Source organism: Grampus griseus (genome assembly GCF_964374135.1).
Source record: "Grampus griseus genome assembly, chromosome: 13".
Classification (NCBI taxonomy): Eukaryota; Metazoa; Chordata; class Mammalia; order Artiodactyla; family Delphinidae; genus Grampus; species Grampus griseus.
Genome location: NC_139007.1, coordinates 54,195,856 through 54,212,014, shown reverse-complemented (window position 1 = coordinate 54,212,014; position 16,159 = coordinate 54,195,856). Strand labels below are relative to the sequence as shown.

The window sequence follows — 16,159 nt, the reverse complement described above, 5'->3', positions numbered from 1 at the left end:
GATGATTATGTACAAAATTTCTTGTCTCTTAAAAATGCACAGAAGCGCGTAAGATAACCATTCAAAAACATCCCTTCTTTGAACTTCCGGCTCTTTGTTGTTAACTATGCTTGTATGAAGAATATAGCAACTATCTGGAATGTTGTTTAGACTGAGCAGTAACTGACACTTTGTCCATTTGTGGTCCTAATGGCTAGAGCACCTGTCCTGGGCATCTGGTGGAGATAGCAGCATCACGAGTTTACAACAATCTCATGGGACTCTCTAGTGTACAGTGCTGACTGATACCGATTTCTGTTGTTTATCTTGGACCTTTCGCTTCTTCTGCTGCTGTTTGTCTTTGTTTTCTCGTTGCTCTGGAGTTTCTCTGCTGGGCTCCAGACCTTTGTTATCAGGTATTGCATCCTTACTTTCTTCTTTATTAAGTTTTTTTCTTTTTCTCTCCCTTCCTTTTTTTCCTGAAATGAAAGGATACACCTTTAAAAAAACATTGAATCATGTTCTATTTGGTTATTCTAAGTTTTTAAAAAGTAGTTGAATTTCTCTTAGGTTGCGTACCATGCCCACAGATACCAAATATCTACTATTTAAATCATTCATTCAACTAGTCTTTATGAAGGCTGTGCTATATTTTAAGCAATGTAAGCATGAAACACATACAACATATAATGAAGCAATTAATATATGATAGTTCTGAATTCCAGATGGTTCTATTGCTATAAGTTTGATATGAATATTATTTTACATGATAGCTATTTATGGATATTTAATAGAAATTATTGAATAGATTTCTTGCCATCTAAGAAATTTATTAATGTCTATACATTATCTGGCTCCTACATAAGGCACTATTTTGTTTTCAAAATTGTCCAAGTAGCAGTTACATACTTGCAATATGCTGATATATCTACATGCCATCTACTAAAAGAGAATTAATTTGCATAAAAAATATGTAAATAAAGGTTCATGAGGAATACCAGGATAACTATATTTTAATGCAAGTATTTATATGTTGAAATTACTTTCCATCACAAATTCTCTACATGCAGGGGTAGCTGTGTCTATAACTTATCGATAACCCTATGGTATTAGCTACCAGGGCAGGGACTTTGTGTCTCTATCAACCAAATGAGTAGATATTTATTGGAATATACTGGATTCCATTGAGGACCTTGACCTTGAACTGGGTTTGAAGCACAGATTTATTCAGATTCACACTCTGAGGCATTCTGAAAATGGAATCAACACGACTTTAAAGGTTTTGATGCAGAAAAGCATATTGCAAGAAAGACTGGAGCCAGGGTGAGGAAATGGATTTTATTCTATTGGACTCGCGGAACTGTTAACAGTTTTAGAAGAGAGTAATTTGATCAAAATGCATGAGTCTGGCACCAAATTAGATGCATCGTTTTTTTAAATTTCAAATTAGTGAATTAACTAGATATTTTATTATCACGTTAACATTTTACATATACAACCTACAGCGTAAAATAATTTCAAGGGCATGGTTTTAGTAACCTCCATTCATACCCACATCCCAGTGAAAAATTACTGATTCAAATCAATATAGTAAATGAACACTAGGAACAAACTACGCCTTGGTGTGGGAGAAATTCTGATTGGCTGTATTCCTACACACTGAGCCATGTAAAATCTGAAATTAGTTTTGGTCTACAAAAAGTCACTTTGGACAAAAGTATTTTGGATAAATTATTTGCATGACAGAACCAAAATATTTTCACGTCCTGAAATAGGCTGCAAATATTGAATTCAGTGGTTTGGCTTTCCTTTTCTTGAGCTCTGGTTATGGAATTCTAGGAACCAATATTAATACTGCATTCGTAAACTCGGCCAACACAGTCTCCTTGGATTTTATGCCGCAGCTAGCTTTGCCTGAGACTATATTTACAAAACCTTCCAGTTACTTTATGAAAACTTGCCTTGTTGGGCTCAACATAACACACCTCCAAATTTTGGACTCTAAAAGGACAGTTAACAAAAATGAGAACTCAGACCACATAAAATAAATATCAGTCAAATTATTTTGGATATGTAGAGATGAGCAAACAATATTAGAGTTGACTGTATGTCTAGGGTTGACTAGTTGTATATTGATTCACCAATTCCATTATTCTTTTCACTTAAAAGAATAATCCTGGATTGATAAGATTTCTACAGAAGAAATTCAGGGTGTTTTTTTTTTTTTTTATGCTGGCTTTACACATTTGAAGAGCTGACATAAACTTAGTAACTAAATAGAGAAAACTGAAGAGTTAATTTACTTTCTTGAATATGTACCATCATTTAGGTTTCACAAATCTGCATGAACTGAAAGAGAGCAATGCTGGTTTTTATGGTGTATGCTTGATTTGCTGAAGGACATGGCTGCAAAGGTTAGATTACATAATATTTCCATTCTGAAGAGCATTTTGGAGGTGTGCAAGCTCAACTCTAAAAATATTGTCAGTGAAAATCATTCCAAAGTTCCAAAAAAACTACTGACCCCAAACAAAATGTTATTTTTATGGAAATTATCCAAAAGTTCAGTGTTTAACATTGTTCTCTTGATGATGGTCCAACATCTTACAGCTGTGATCCCAACCATAAAGTTTTGGACATGTAAAAAATATATTGTTTCTTTCTTGGTCAGAGATTGATTTATATGTTTTCTAGCTACATGTGACAATGTACTCAACTTACAGTGCATTTCTGCTTATTAGCAAACTGATATGATTATTTCTTAATATGGGCAGAAACATTCTTGGAAATAGCTTGAAACCCAGTATCATAGTTTTATTACCCAAGGAATAACTATTTAGTCTGGGCGGTGAGTGAAAGGGGAGGTTCTACTAAAGTAACAGGAAACTAGCACATTGTACATTGTTGTTGCCCAACAGAGGGCTATTGCACAATAGAAAAATGTGATTATTACTTTTTACAGGCCATGTGTTAGTGGTTGGAAATGCTAACTACCCTTTTGCGTAAGTAATATATTTTCCTCTTGTCCAAGAAATAAAAATGCAGAAGAGTGGCTCTAGTCCATTAAAAAGTCACATGCAATTTGGGAAATTTGGTAAGGTTTTCATTAAAGAGGATTTCTTTTTCTATTCTGGTGACTTTTCATTGATGTGGTCAATAGTTATTTTTATACTTTTTTGGGTAATTATGCAAACTAAGCATTCCAGTTATCACAATCTTACATATATATGTTTGTGTTTTGTCATTCATTGATTATGTGTGTGCACATACACACGCGCACCAGAATTGTGTTGTAGAGTGTTTCAATGATTAAAAGAATGTTCATCTTCCCTCGATGTTCCATCCTCATGGGCGGATTTCACATAGAAACCATCAAAAAGAAATTGCTATTAGCAATCAAGTACAATCTGAGCCTTTGCATAGAAATGTAATGTTTAAGAACACTGTCTTACATATGTAGAGAACAAATGTATGGGCACCAAGCGGGGAAAGCGGGGGGCAGGGGTGGTGGTGGTGGGATGAATTGGGAGATTGGGATTGACATATATACATTAATATGTATAAAACAGATAACTAATAAGAACCAGCTGTATAAGAAAAAATAAAATTAAATTAAAAAAAAAGAACACTGTCTTTAGAGTCAAAAAAACATGGTGTTCAAATTCTAGGTCTGCCACCAGCTATTTGTGTGACTTTTGGCAAGTTGTTGATATCTCTCGGGATTAATTGTCTGATATTTAAAATGTGGATAATCATTACTACTTGCTAAACTTTTTAAGGATTGCGTGAGATGCTTGTAAAACACTTAGCATAGTGCATGGCACACATTAACCATGGGAGAAATGAAAGCAAATGTTAATAACTCATTACACAAACACAAATTAAACCTCTATCCCATGCCAAAGAGTGGGCTAAAACCTGGGGATACAAGTGCGATATAGAGACAGACACAATAAATATAGTCACACACTAATGCAAAATTTGAAGCATGCACAAGATCTACTGGTTGCAGACCAAGAAAAGCATTGAACTCTGCCAATGGAGATCGAAAAAGATTCGCCAGATGGGGTGATGTTTGAGCTGAGCTTTAAAGAATTAGTGAGAGTTTGCCAGGCTGAAGAGGGGAAAAGGGCATGGTAGGCAGAGAACAATATGTCAATGGCATGAAGGCATGCAAGGACATGGTGAATCTGGGGAACTGAAGTAGACTTCCTTGGTTTGATCAGAGTTTATATACAGTATATTGCCCAGAGAAGCTGGAACAATAGACAGGACTTGATTGCCATTTGGGGAGTTTGTCCTGAGGACCAGTGGTACTGAAAACTGGAGAAGGGCAAGTATCAGAATCTGAGAGCAAAGCAGAGTTTGGGTGTTTCTGTGACTAGTTTAACATGTGACCTTATTTTCTATTTCAGAAACACTTCTATAAGTAATAAAAACCCATAAAGTGAGTATTGGTAATGACTGGTATTTATTTTTGAGCCTTAACTTTTAAAAGAGTAGCTAAAGTCTATGTGAAGACCATATAGCCGCGTATTATTTAAGATTCTGTTGCAAGACAGTGTCACATAATTGAGTAGGTGATTGACCTTTTTGAGATCCTGAAGTTACTTTCTATGAATACAGTAGTATATAGCCATTTATGTAAACACCTCCTAGGGCCTTCTGCAGACCAGGTTTCCAAGCGCAGATGACTGAAAAATACAGATTCCTAGTGCCACTCCTGGAGATCATGATTCAGTAGTTTTCATGATGGGCCCAGGAACCTACAGTTAAAAACATGTTCACCCCCAGTTTATTCTTATGTGCAGCTTCATTTAAGAACCATAGCTGTAGATCAACAGAAGATCCAATTTCCTTAAACATATACTCGCAAAAAGTTTATTTCATATCACATGGCTTATCATTTCTTTTCTTATATTTTTTCCCATGGATATCAAATATGTTTTTTAACTTACTGTAGCTACTAATTTTTAAGTCAAGTTTTCTGATTAGGTACATTTGGAATAGACACCTAGATACAAAACAAAAATTAGCTGCAGATAGCCTTTTTAAAATATATCAAGGAAATATGAACTGAAAAGAATAAACATATTAAAAAGAACAAAGAGAGAAGGAAATGATCCTGAATTATATTTCCTAAATTACATATAACGTATTTTAAGTTCCAAGTAAAAATAAAAACCACAGAAAATGCTCAATCACCTTTTTAAATATAATGCGGTTATAAATAAAAGAGTTGTTCTCCTTAGAATCACAAATATAATTTATTTATTGAGAATTATTCAAATTATGAATATCAGTTCACAGTTTTCCAGATGTTTAGAAATATCTGTCCAAGTCTTTATAAAAGCAGCTTCTTGGTGAATTTCTTGCAAGATACCACTAAGGGGAGCTATTGAGCTTAAGCAGCTCCACTTCCAAGACTTTGTCAAAAAGCTGAGAATGTATCCTACACTCTAAACTGAGGACTAAATATGACTGAATCTATGATTCAAACCAATTAAATAAATATCCCATCAAAAGTACAAAATTTATTGTTAGGTAGTTTCTCTTTATTGGGTGTAGAAGGAAATTCAACTGGAAAGGCAAGGCTTTATACCTTCAAAAGAACACAAGTGGTGTGAAAATGGGGTTAATCTGATGAATTTTGGATCTAGAGTTGGACCTGAAATTTATGTATAGAGGATGAAAATTCCAACTTTTTTCCTTTTTGTTAAGACATCACCGAAGAAATTTCACAACGGAGGGGAAATTGCTACGGTATAACTTCTTCAGCAAATATGATTTATCGTGTAAATACATATTTAAGGGTCTTTGAACTGTGGGCACAGGACAGGACAGCCTGACCCAGTGGTGAAGAACAGAGCTGAAAGTCAGCAAGGCCAAATTCCTTCTCAGCTATATTATTACCAAATAGAACTGACTTGAGAAATGCATTAAAACCTTTTGTTTTGTTTTTGTTTTAATAAAATAGAAACACTTATTTCTTTGCTATTATTTTAACTCAGGAATTTATTCCAAATAAAGGGAAAATATGAAAGAATGATAGGTTTAAAAAAAAAATAGGCGACAATTTCTCCAAATGGAAATTTAAGCTACTTGATTTATCGACTCTGTACAGGTGATCCTTAAACAACACAGGTTTGAACTGTGAAGATCCACTTATACATGGATATTTTTCAACAGTAATATTACAGTACTATAGCTTCTGGTTGGTTAAATCCCCAGATGCAGAGGAACCATGGATATGGAGGGCAACAATAAATTATACTTGGATTAACCCTCTGAAGTTGTTTAAGGGTCAACCATCATTTAATACATGAATTAGTTCAATTGTACTTCCATTTAACTTCCAAGATGCTTCTGAGTAACTATTCGCAGAAAAATAATTTGATGTATCATTACATGCTCTGCTAAGTGCTGTAATTTGGGGAGTTACCTTGAGCCCATTTTTGCAAAGATATTAAGACTGAAATAACATTTTGCCACCAATTGAAAATGGTTAATGTAAAAGATGTTAATCTATTTGTGTCATTCTTTTGGGGATTCTGAAACAAGTCTGTCCTGACTGAAAGGCACTGAGTGTAAATTTTCTGACGTGAAAGAAGATAAACCCAAACTTCTTGCCATGGCGCCCAGGATGCTTGTCCTGTAACCTGGCCCCTGCTTATGTAGTCAGCAACCTTGAAGACCTCATCCTTCTCTTCCTAGTCACCTCTGCACTTCACCTGCCACACTCACAGTGTTTACAGATCCCGTATGTTTGATTCATTTCCCTAGAATGCATTCTCTAGTATCCCTTGCTCTAACTCAGACTTAAGTACTCACATGTCACCCCTTCAGGGAAATCTTCCTCACTCTTCTAACTTTCTCTTAAGCTGGATTATTTATGTTTCTCCTCTCTTTGCTCCTTAAACTCCCAATTAGTAATCCTGTTGCAATAATCAAGGAGAAGATGACTTGAGCTGTCTGTTTTTAAAAATAGTAAGAGCAATGACAGATAACTAAAAATTAATGAACACTTCCATGTGCCAGGCATACTTCTAAGAGCAAGCACTGTGTCTATAAGCTCTATTATAACCTCCATGGGAAGATGAGGAAAACGAGGGCTCTTCTTAACCACCGTGTTCCTCTGCCTCCACAACTGTGTCTCAATAGAGCACAATGTGACACGACATCCTTGTATTCTTGTTTTATTTCACACTTAAACTACTGAATACAAAAAAACAAAAAAGAAAAGACAGTGTGCGGGTGTGGACTAACATAGGAAAACACAGAGGTTTTGTAAATATTAGAACATACTTACTTGACCTCTTGAAACTTCAGTTTCCTGAGCTGCCAGTTGTTCCTCAGAACCTAAGAGCACTTTGCAGTAGATGTTTTGTGTCTTCACCATCCAGTTACCTCATGCTCTACCCTCTTCTGTTTTATTGCTACAAGTCTGTTTAGTTTTCATTATTTCCACTCGTCTCCCAATCACACAGAGGTAGGATATTGCATACATATATATATCTTACCATTCATATCTAACTTAGAAACTTTATTTGACTTTTAAAACTACCACTATTACATTTTTGAAATTCTAATAAAATTATCAGGGATTTTTATATTTTGTTACATTTAATATCAGAAAAAGAGAAAGAAAAACTGTATGAATTTAAATTTCACAATCCCACTGAGGCTTGAAGGCAGTCCCATTATAAATAATTTCATTTTATGGCAGATATCATAAACGCCAATAATAACAACTTTTCAGAATCTATATTTCCATAATATGCTTCAGCATAATCAACTTGCTTTTGCCAAATCAAATACTTTCCTTATGAATTGATTGTTGTCAGTAGGCCTTTACAGATTTTTTTCCCCTGTGTTGCTTAAATAGTTTCATTACTCACTGAAGATTCAAGATCTGAAATTCTGAATTCTCGCTCCACGTCCTAACAGAACTTTCCATGTGCCTTTCCCCCAAACGCAACTCCAGTCCATCTTCATGGTTCTGATGCCTAGAATGCTACCCTGGACTTCTTGCACCCAAAAGGGACATTACCTAGAGTGCCAAGGGAACTGTCAGAGATACTGGATACTGCATACTGTGATGCCTTCTTGTTGTAAGTCGTCAGTATTAAAAGAACAGTTAAAAGTGCAAGGAGAAAAAAGAAACCCAAAATGTTTTACTATTTGCAATATTTACAATTTACTCATTATAAAAGTAAAGGGTACCCTGTATTTTATTTTATAATATTTAAAAAATATAACAGTGCATTACGATTTACATTACATAACTATTTTAAGCTTAGTATTCTTTTATGTGGGCTAATTTCTTTTGAATCAACTACCTTTTGTTTGAAAGTTCACTTGAAATTAGTAAGTTCAGTGTTGTTTTTTTTTTTTCAGTGCAAAATTTCTTAACTTCACTTTGAAATTCTACCCAGCATATTAGGTTAGATTACAAAATTCTTGGAAACTAAATCACATACAATTTACATGTTGAAAATTTCCTGATCTAAGCATGTTTGCATAGTGTGTTTTGAACTAGATCTTGGGTCGTATACAATTTCATCTATTGGATAAGCAAGTAAACTTATTCTGATTTTCATTTGCTGTCAAAGAACGTGTTGGTAAATTTCACCTATTAAATCAGTCAAATTTTGTTCATTACTTTTGCCATGAAATTCATGACTAGCTTGTGAAATGACTATTACTGCTCTCTTTACAAAAAATGACTCTGCATATGATATTTTGATTGTTTCACATACTGTTTATGAATTTACGAGGATATGTGTATATTGCTTATCTTCAGAAATTAGACAGTGATGTGGCTGACACCGCTATTTCAAAAACCGTTGAAACCTGCCTAGTAGCATTGTCGAGTGTCCTCCCAAAATTTTCAGTAGAGACCAGTCTTCTCGAAGTATTAATGAGTATCTTGGAAATTAATTTATGTGTTTATCTTTGTTGTAACACTCATTCTCTACCTTGTCTCCCTCCTCACAGCCCACCCTCAACTCATGTTGACTGCTGCTATAGGCTACCATCTTATACATCAAGGTAGAGAATATGTATGAGTCTATGGAATGTTTACGTCAAAATTTTTTCATATCATCCTTTAAAAAATTTATTGCAGCAATTTAAATATAAAAAATACCACCCAGTTTTTTTCTAGGAATAGCCTCTTTGAAAATTCCTATCATATGCATATTGCCAGACTTAAAGTATGTAAGGTAGTTTATTATGGACAGGATTTCCTACAAAATTATTTTAAAAGCAGAATACACAATTGTCAGACCATCTTTTGAGTGATTCCTTTAAGAAGTATGGGCAATGATTTCTTTAATACTTCACTATAATGAATGTTTAAAAAACATTTCATATTTTTGTGAAATTATTTTTCCTACGTTTGTGTCATTAAATTTTTTTTTTTTCTTTTGACTGAGCTGCGCGGCATGTGGGATCTTAGTTCCCCGATCAGGGATCGAACCGGGGCTCCCTGCAGTGGAAATGCAGAGTCTTAACCACTGGACCACCAGGGAAGTCCTCAATTTAAATTTTAAATGTAACAACTTTATTTAATATACCACTAGTCAACAATAAGTTGAAAGTACTGCCTGAAGTGTAGACTGCTTTGAAAATCTGAGTCTTAAAAATGTTTTTCTTGGTGAACTTTTCTTGGTGAATTTTCATTCTCTTGCTCTAAATCTTTCTGAGTTGACAATCATCCTACCCCAGTCCCACTAACACATGCTAAAGTAACACAATAAAGAACGCTTAAATTTGTTGACTTACCCAATTCATTTACCTTAGAGAACCAAAAACCTCAGTTATATCAATATTTGATTCTGAAAATTAACAATTGATATTTTAAAACTGTTTTTCATCCTCACATATTCCTCTCATGAGAGAACACAATGACAGTGTGTTTTCATGTAGAGCTTAGTCAGAATAACACTGGTATTTGAATTTTCCCATTTTTCTTCAGTTAGGTGTGTAGGTTCACAGTTCAGTCTTTCATACTTGAAATACAGGTTCTGGAATCTGTTTATGGTAAATATCTACCAAACGCCTTTTTTTTTTTTTAAAGAGAGTCACTGAGCCAAGAGCACTGTCTTCATCTTTCATGAAATATAGTTTTCCAATTAACAGGAAAGTCCTTCATTTCAAAAGTCTGAACAGAATGCTACTTGAAAATTCATTCCAGCTGGTTAAATTGAAGAACTGAAAGAATTCCAAAGAAAGAATATTCTCTTGGCATTTATCATTTGACTTTCATTTGGATAAATTTCCATTTGGTCCAAGAACTTGTCTCAGAATTTTGTTCTTCTGAGACAAAAAAAGAAGTGTTGATAGGCATGTTTGACTGTGCTGTACTTCCTCCCTTACCCAAATTGTGTACTCAGTTGTATTGACAGGAGGAGATGGCCTCATACTTGCTGACACATTGGCAGTGATTGATTATACAAGAAATGTTGATATTATTCTAGTCACTTTTATCATTTTATGCACGAGTTGACTGTGCTGTCTAATTCTCATTCTACCACATCCCACTCTTTCTTTCCTTTGAAGCTTTTTACTGCTTGATGGAGGAAAAATGTAACTCTAATCTGGAATTACATCACAGGGGGGAAAACAACTACCAAGCGTTTTATCTAGTGTGTTACTCCATATTTTTAGTAAAGATGTCACACTCTTTTATAGTTATAATTTAGTATTTTCAGCAATTTATTGATTACTTATGTAAAGCTAATTTTTTTAATGCAACTTCAGTACATTCTCAAATGTTTTCACTATTAATACTAGTTTCAGTAATACTAGTTTTAGTATTTTCTTTCTTTTTTTGTTACAGATTCTATCTCAAACTATTGACTTCTTAACTAGCTTAGAAAACATAGAGTACCCCATGTAGCCTCTACTATATTAAAATTTGCAAGAAATAAAGTTTCTTCATTAATGTAAATAAGATAATAAGGGGTGTATTTCACCTGTAGCAGATAACACAAGCTGTTTTATGTACTTTTTCTCTCACTCTGTTCGTGTGAATATCTGTTCTTAATTAGAAATACTTTTCACATGCATTTCCATAAGCAACAAGGTAGCTCCTTGTAATTATTTCATCAACAGTGGTTACATATACTTGAATGGAATACAAATGATTTAATTTCTTTAAAAGTTTTGGGCAGTTGAGCGTTCACTAATCTAGAAATATCCACCCTATAATTGAGATTAGTAATATTTTACCACATCTCATTTTACAGTTTTTCATTGTACTTCCTTTCTCATGGTATTGATGCATGTTAGTGTGGGGGAGGAGTTGGGAGAGTAGACACATGTGCAACAAATGTGTGTGTATGTTTGTGTATACATATAAATACATATGCACATATTTATTTATAGGCCCCTTCCCACCACAGATGGAAAAGTTCTATTTTTCTGGTGGATTTAAAAATATTAATTCAAAGACAGAAAGCCTGTTTTCCAATTTAATTTTCAGTAAGTCTGAAAGGAGATTTAGCCAATTACAAGAGTTCTTCAGAAACCCGAACCTTTAAAATTAAGAGACTCTGCTAAGTTATGTGACTTTTACCTTTTTCTTATCAAACATATTTTCCATATGTTAAATTTAATTTAACTTAAATTAAGTTGCACCCTTTCTTTTCTTTGCAAACTTTCAAAATGTTGTGGGAAAAACAAAATATGTTGCTCTAATAAGCATCTGATTAATGCAGAAGAATTTAAAGAATTATGTTCATTCTTTGGATACTCAAACTTTTACATGTGGACTTCCCCTCCTAACATTGACATTATCATGAGAAGTCCAATTTCCCTCTTCTTTCTTTGCTACTAATTAGTCCATTTCCTTCCATTGTTTTGATTGGGTCCCTAAGTGTATATTTTATGTATTATCTACATATATTATCTACTGAATTTTGATCTATATTTCCAGGCCCTTTTTAATATGTCATGATGATATTGAATTATGCTTCTACTTTTTATAAAATAGGAATAACATTGTAGTAATAACTGTAAATATGATGGACTTACCTTTGTAGAAACTCAACCTTAATTTTGTTTCCCTATAAAAATATTTAGAAAGAAAATACAATTCACAGGATGGGTTATTTCAGGTCGGGTGGATAACGTTGGGGCTTCCAGCAGTGGGTTCCTGATTCATTTGCTTAATTTTGTGCACAGAGAACCTGGAGGCATAGGAGGCCTCCATACCTGGTACACAGGTAAGCACTGCTACCATTGCTCCAAAGAATGTGGCAGTTTTGCCTTTCTCTTTGGCACAAGCCTGTACACAGTTGTGACTCAATAAATATTGGTTAAAAAAATTAAATGAAAAGATGAATAATGCTCTCTTTTCTTGATTTAATGCTTGTCATTCTATTTGAGGGAGAGACGGGGAAGGACAGACATAGAGAGAGATGCTTTTGGTGTTATTATCACATATGCAAGCATGCTGTGATTACCCAGTATTTTGAACAACTTGTCTTAATGAATGACATTTATTATTATGGAGTCCTCTGCCAGTTAGCCACTTCCATACAATATTGGTTTCAAGTGACTACAATCCACTCCAGAGAGCTGCATCATGGTTGCAGGGAAATAATTTTAACTTGTCATGCTCTAGAAGATCATCTTTGGGACCAAACCAATGATGAATAACTAGAGTATCCCTAAGGCTGTTTCAAGTAGAGAACTTAGAAGTCCAGGTTGCGACAGAGGTTACAGAGCATCCTCTCTTCTATTGTGAGAAGGAACTTAAATTCTAGAACAGTTTTAGGGATTTGAGGGCTCTAAGGTTTCCCTGAGACTGGGAATGTGGACAACCTCTCAGCCCAAAACTGGGAAAGAGTGGCCTAAGAAAATTTTTCTGAGACTGGAGAATAAGAGGTGGTCAGGGAGAGAGTGGGGAAATGGAGGAGGAGAGGAAGGGACTTGGATGATTATGAAAAGTTGAAAGATGGCAAAATAGCTTTTTTCTTCCTTAAATTATCTTCTATAGCAGGCACAAATGATGCTTTATTTGGTGGAGTAGGGAATGTTGTCTTCTTTTAAAATAATGAAATATGACCCTGGCTCATCTTGGCCCAATCTTAGGGCTTTTGAAGTGGTACTGCACAGTCTCAGAAGTGTGATTTCCCCTTGAGTTTTGACTGACTGTGGCTTTTGTTGTAATCCATTGAATTTTGTGTTCGGTGGAATTCCACCATAAGGAAGGGCCCTTGGGTAATATGATGAAACTGTCAATTTAAGAGGGTGTAGCAAGGGCAGCAAATGGCACGTGTAATGCAATTAACGAGAGAAAGTCCTAGGAAGGACTTAAGCAAATGAGCTGAAAATGAAATAAACTGTAACAGTTTCTGAAGGAATGAAATCTGTCTTACACCATCTCCACAAAAATGAATCCTTATTGTTTAATTGAGAATTTAAGAATCAAATAAGATGCTCTTGGAAATAAAAAGGCCAAATGAAATAGAAAAAAAATGTTCTAAAGGAATAAATAGTTTTTAATATTCCATGTTTTGGTTTTTTACCTTCTGAGCAAAGTGCACAATCTTCCTGTGTCCCTGGAGACCATATGAAGGTAGAAAGGGGAATATATGACCAATGATTGATATAAACCCTTCCCTTATCTCCAGGGAACTTTTAGGAAAAAGGGTAGTAGTCAGGAGGTGATTAAAAATGCTGAGGAGTAAGAATATTTAAGGATGGCAGGAGTAAGATTGGCAGATTTATCTCTCTGCTGTGCTGGGGGTTGAGGGGGTGGGAAGAAGAATCCTTTCTTCTCTATTACACCTTGGCCACCCTTAATCAAGTACATTTTGGGGCCCTGTAAACTCTCTTGGTACTTTTTAGATGCACAGGCCTTGAGGAGTGAAGCACAGAAGGCTGTCTCCTGGGCAGCCTTCCCTGAGTATGAACAGGTCTAGGTGTGGGTGATGAATCTCTCCTAACAGAAAACAATACCCATGATTTCTAAAAATCAGCAAATATTTCAGAGATCACTGAATGCTCTAATAGATGATTTTTGCTACTGCTCACAACACATAATAAGCATTGTATTCTTTATGTATGTTAATATATTTTACATTTTTGATTCATACATGGATTAATATATTAACATATTTTGCTGTACTAGTTGTTAAATGTTTTGAAAATCACTCCTTGCCTATATACATCCTTTAAGATACATTTCAAAGGCTGCTTTCTCCATGAAGCCTTCCCCAGTTATTCTCCAGCAGGTGAGTAGGGACGCAGTCAAGTATAGCTTCTATGACCTTGGACTTTGAAGTTAGAAAGATCTGAGTCTGATTCTCTGCCAAACCATTTAGTCATTTTCTATCCTTGGGGGATGTTGCTTAAACTCTCAAGACCTCATTTAAAAAAATATGTGCTTAAAAATGTGTGGCATTCAATTAAATGTCAAACATCTGAAATGGGTATCAGAGAATGTATATTTTAGACTTGGCTATATTACTTAACAGCAACGTGACCTTAAGTGAAGCGCTTTCTGTGATTCAGTTGACTCATTTATAAACACGAACAGATAATTCCTATTCTTCTCACTACTTGGGATAGGTGTGAGGAACAAATGATATATAACTACTTAGAAAATTGAAAAAATAATAAAATTATAACCCCTAAAATAATGATGATATGATGGTGGTGGTGGTCTCTATGAAGATATAAAACAGTTGAGTAAATCAAATCACCTTTGAAAACAGAAGAGCCCTAATTTGACTAAAATAAAACCTTAATTTTTTAAGACTTTTGGTGGAAGTCCTTAACCCACTCAAGTCCATCTGCTTTAAAATTTTAAAAATCTTACTCCTTATGTATTGCTCAAACATGTTACTGTCTCTTCATTCTCATTTAGTTCAAGCCTCTTACCATCTCCAGAGTGTAATTCTGCAAAACTAGGGACACTGCATTTTTTTGCTTCCAGCTGTTTTCCACTTTGCTGTCAGGTTACCCCCTTATAGCACGGAGGGCTGCTCTGCTGTTCCTGTTGGTCTCTTGTTTTTTTAATCTCCCCTGTGCCTGTATTTCCAAAGTTGGGAATACATAGCTTAGAAGGCCCTTCAGAATCTGACTCCAGTCTATTTTATAGTGTTATTTTTTACCCTAATTTGCCTTTGCTTCAGCTATACCACATGTCTCATGAATATCTGATCACATCACATTCTTTCTTGCTTTTGTGCCTTAGATGCTCGTCCTTAATGGAAAGCTTCTTTAGCTGGAAGAATTCTACGTGCTTTTCAAGAGCCAATAACACTTTACCTCCTCTGTTTCCAGAACACTGTACCCATCTGTCTATTTTGCCATTATTTGTTTACAACTAACTCTCACATGAAATTGTGAACTCTTAAGTGAGTCTCATACAGATTTGTGTTATCTTCCTTGTCATTTTCACTTCTTGCATCTAGCATGGTTCCTGGCATACAGTAGTTACTCAACACATAAAGTCACAAGAAAGGATGAATAGGCAGAGTGTTCAATGCCAGAATCATACAGAGCTAGACAAGCGGTGATACCACAAGGCTTAAACAGCAAAAGAGTTTAACGACAATTCTATTCATAAAAACAGATTTTCTAGTAGGACATCAAGTTATTTATCAGACTTAGTTTGCCTTTGCCACAATTATATTGCTTTGTCAGTTTCTTTATATTCTTTTTAGTAAAGGAATCTTTGCTTTTGGTGATGATGTGATCCAGTAAATAAAACTGTTCTATATGAGGCATGGCATCATTACGTCACCCCAGCTGGAAGCAGTAAGGATACAAGGCTTACTCATGGTTCCATCACATCCAGCTTCCAATTTTCTAAGCTTCGGTTTGTCCACTGATTAATATGCACAACACATGCATGATGAGTTAGGGATGATGGATTTAGTCATATTTTCTACAGTCTGTTTATGAGAAGGATTAACTTTCCTTTTTAAATCAGTGAGAGATAGTCAGAGGGGACACACAGGCAGAGTAATGAAAGAACTGGGCAGACTTAGCCGAATCTGTCAACAATTTCGTATGGAGGAAATCATCACCGTAAATGTTCACTTCATAAAAAGAAGCAATGCTAGTTGATGTTTGGTCCTTGGCTTGGTAATCATTTATTTACCCAGGGTCCATTCAGAGAGCATTATGTAAATTGGGAGCCCTTCAAATTTCTAAGAAG

The 16,159-nt window shown here is 35.0% G+C and overlaps 1 protein-coding gene across 1 annotated transcript in view; it reads right to left on the bottom strand.

Moving 5' to 3' along the window:
- Positions 1-264: 264 nt before the first annotated feature.
- RSPO3 (R-spondin 3) overlaps positions 265-16,159 on the bottom strand; it is a gene marked incomplete at both ends in the record, with an annotated part of 75,899 nt that continues 60,004 nt past the window's right edge. Inside the window, one exon of the mRNA XM_082669145.1 lies at positions 265-458. Within this exon, the coding sequence (XP_082525271.1) occupies positions 265-458 (194 nt within the window). The remainder of the gene's footprint in view (positions 459-16,159) is intronic.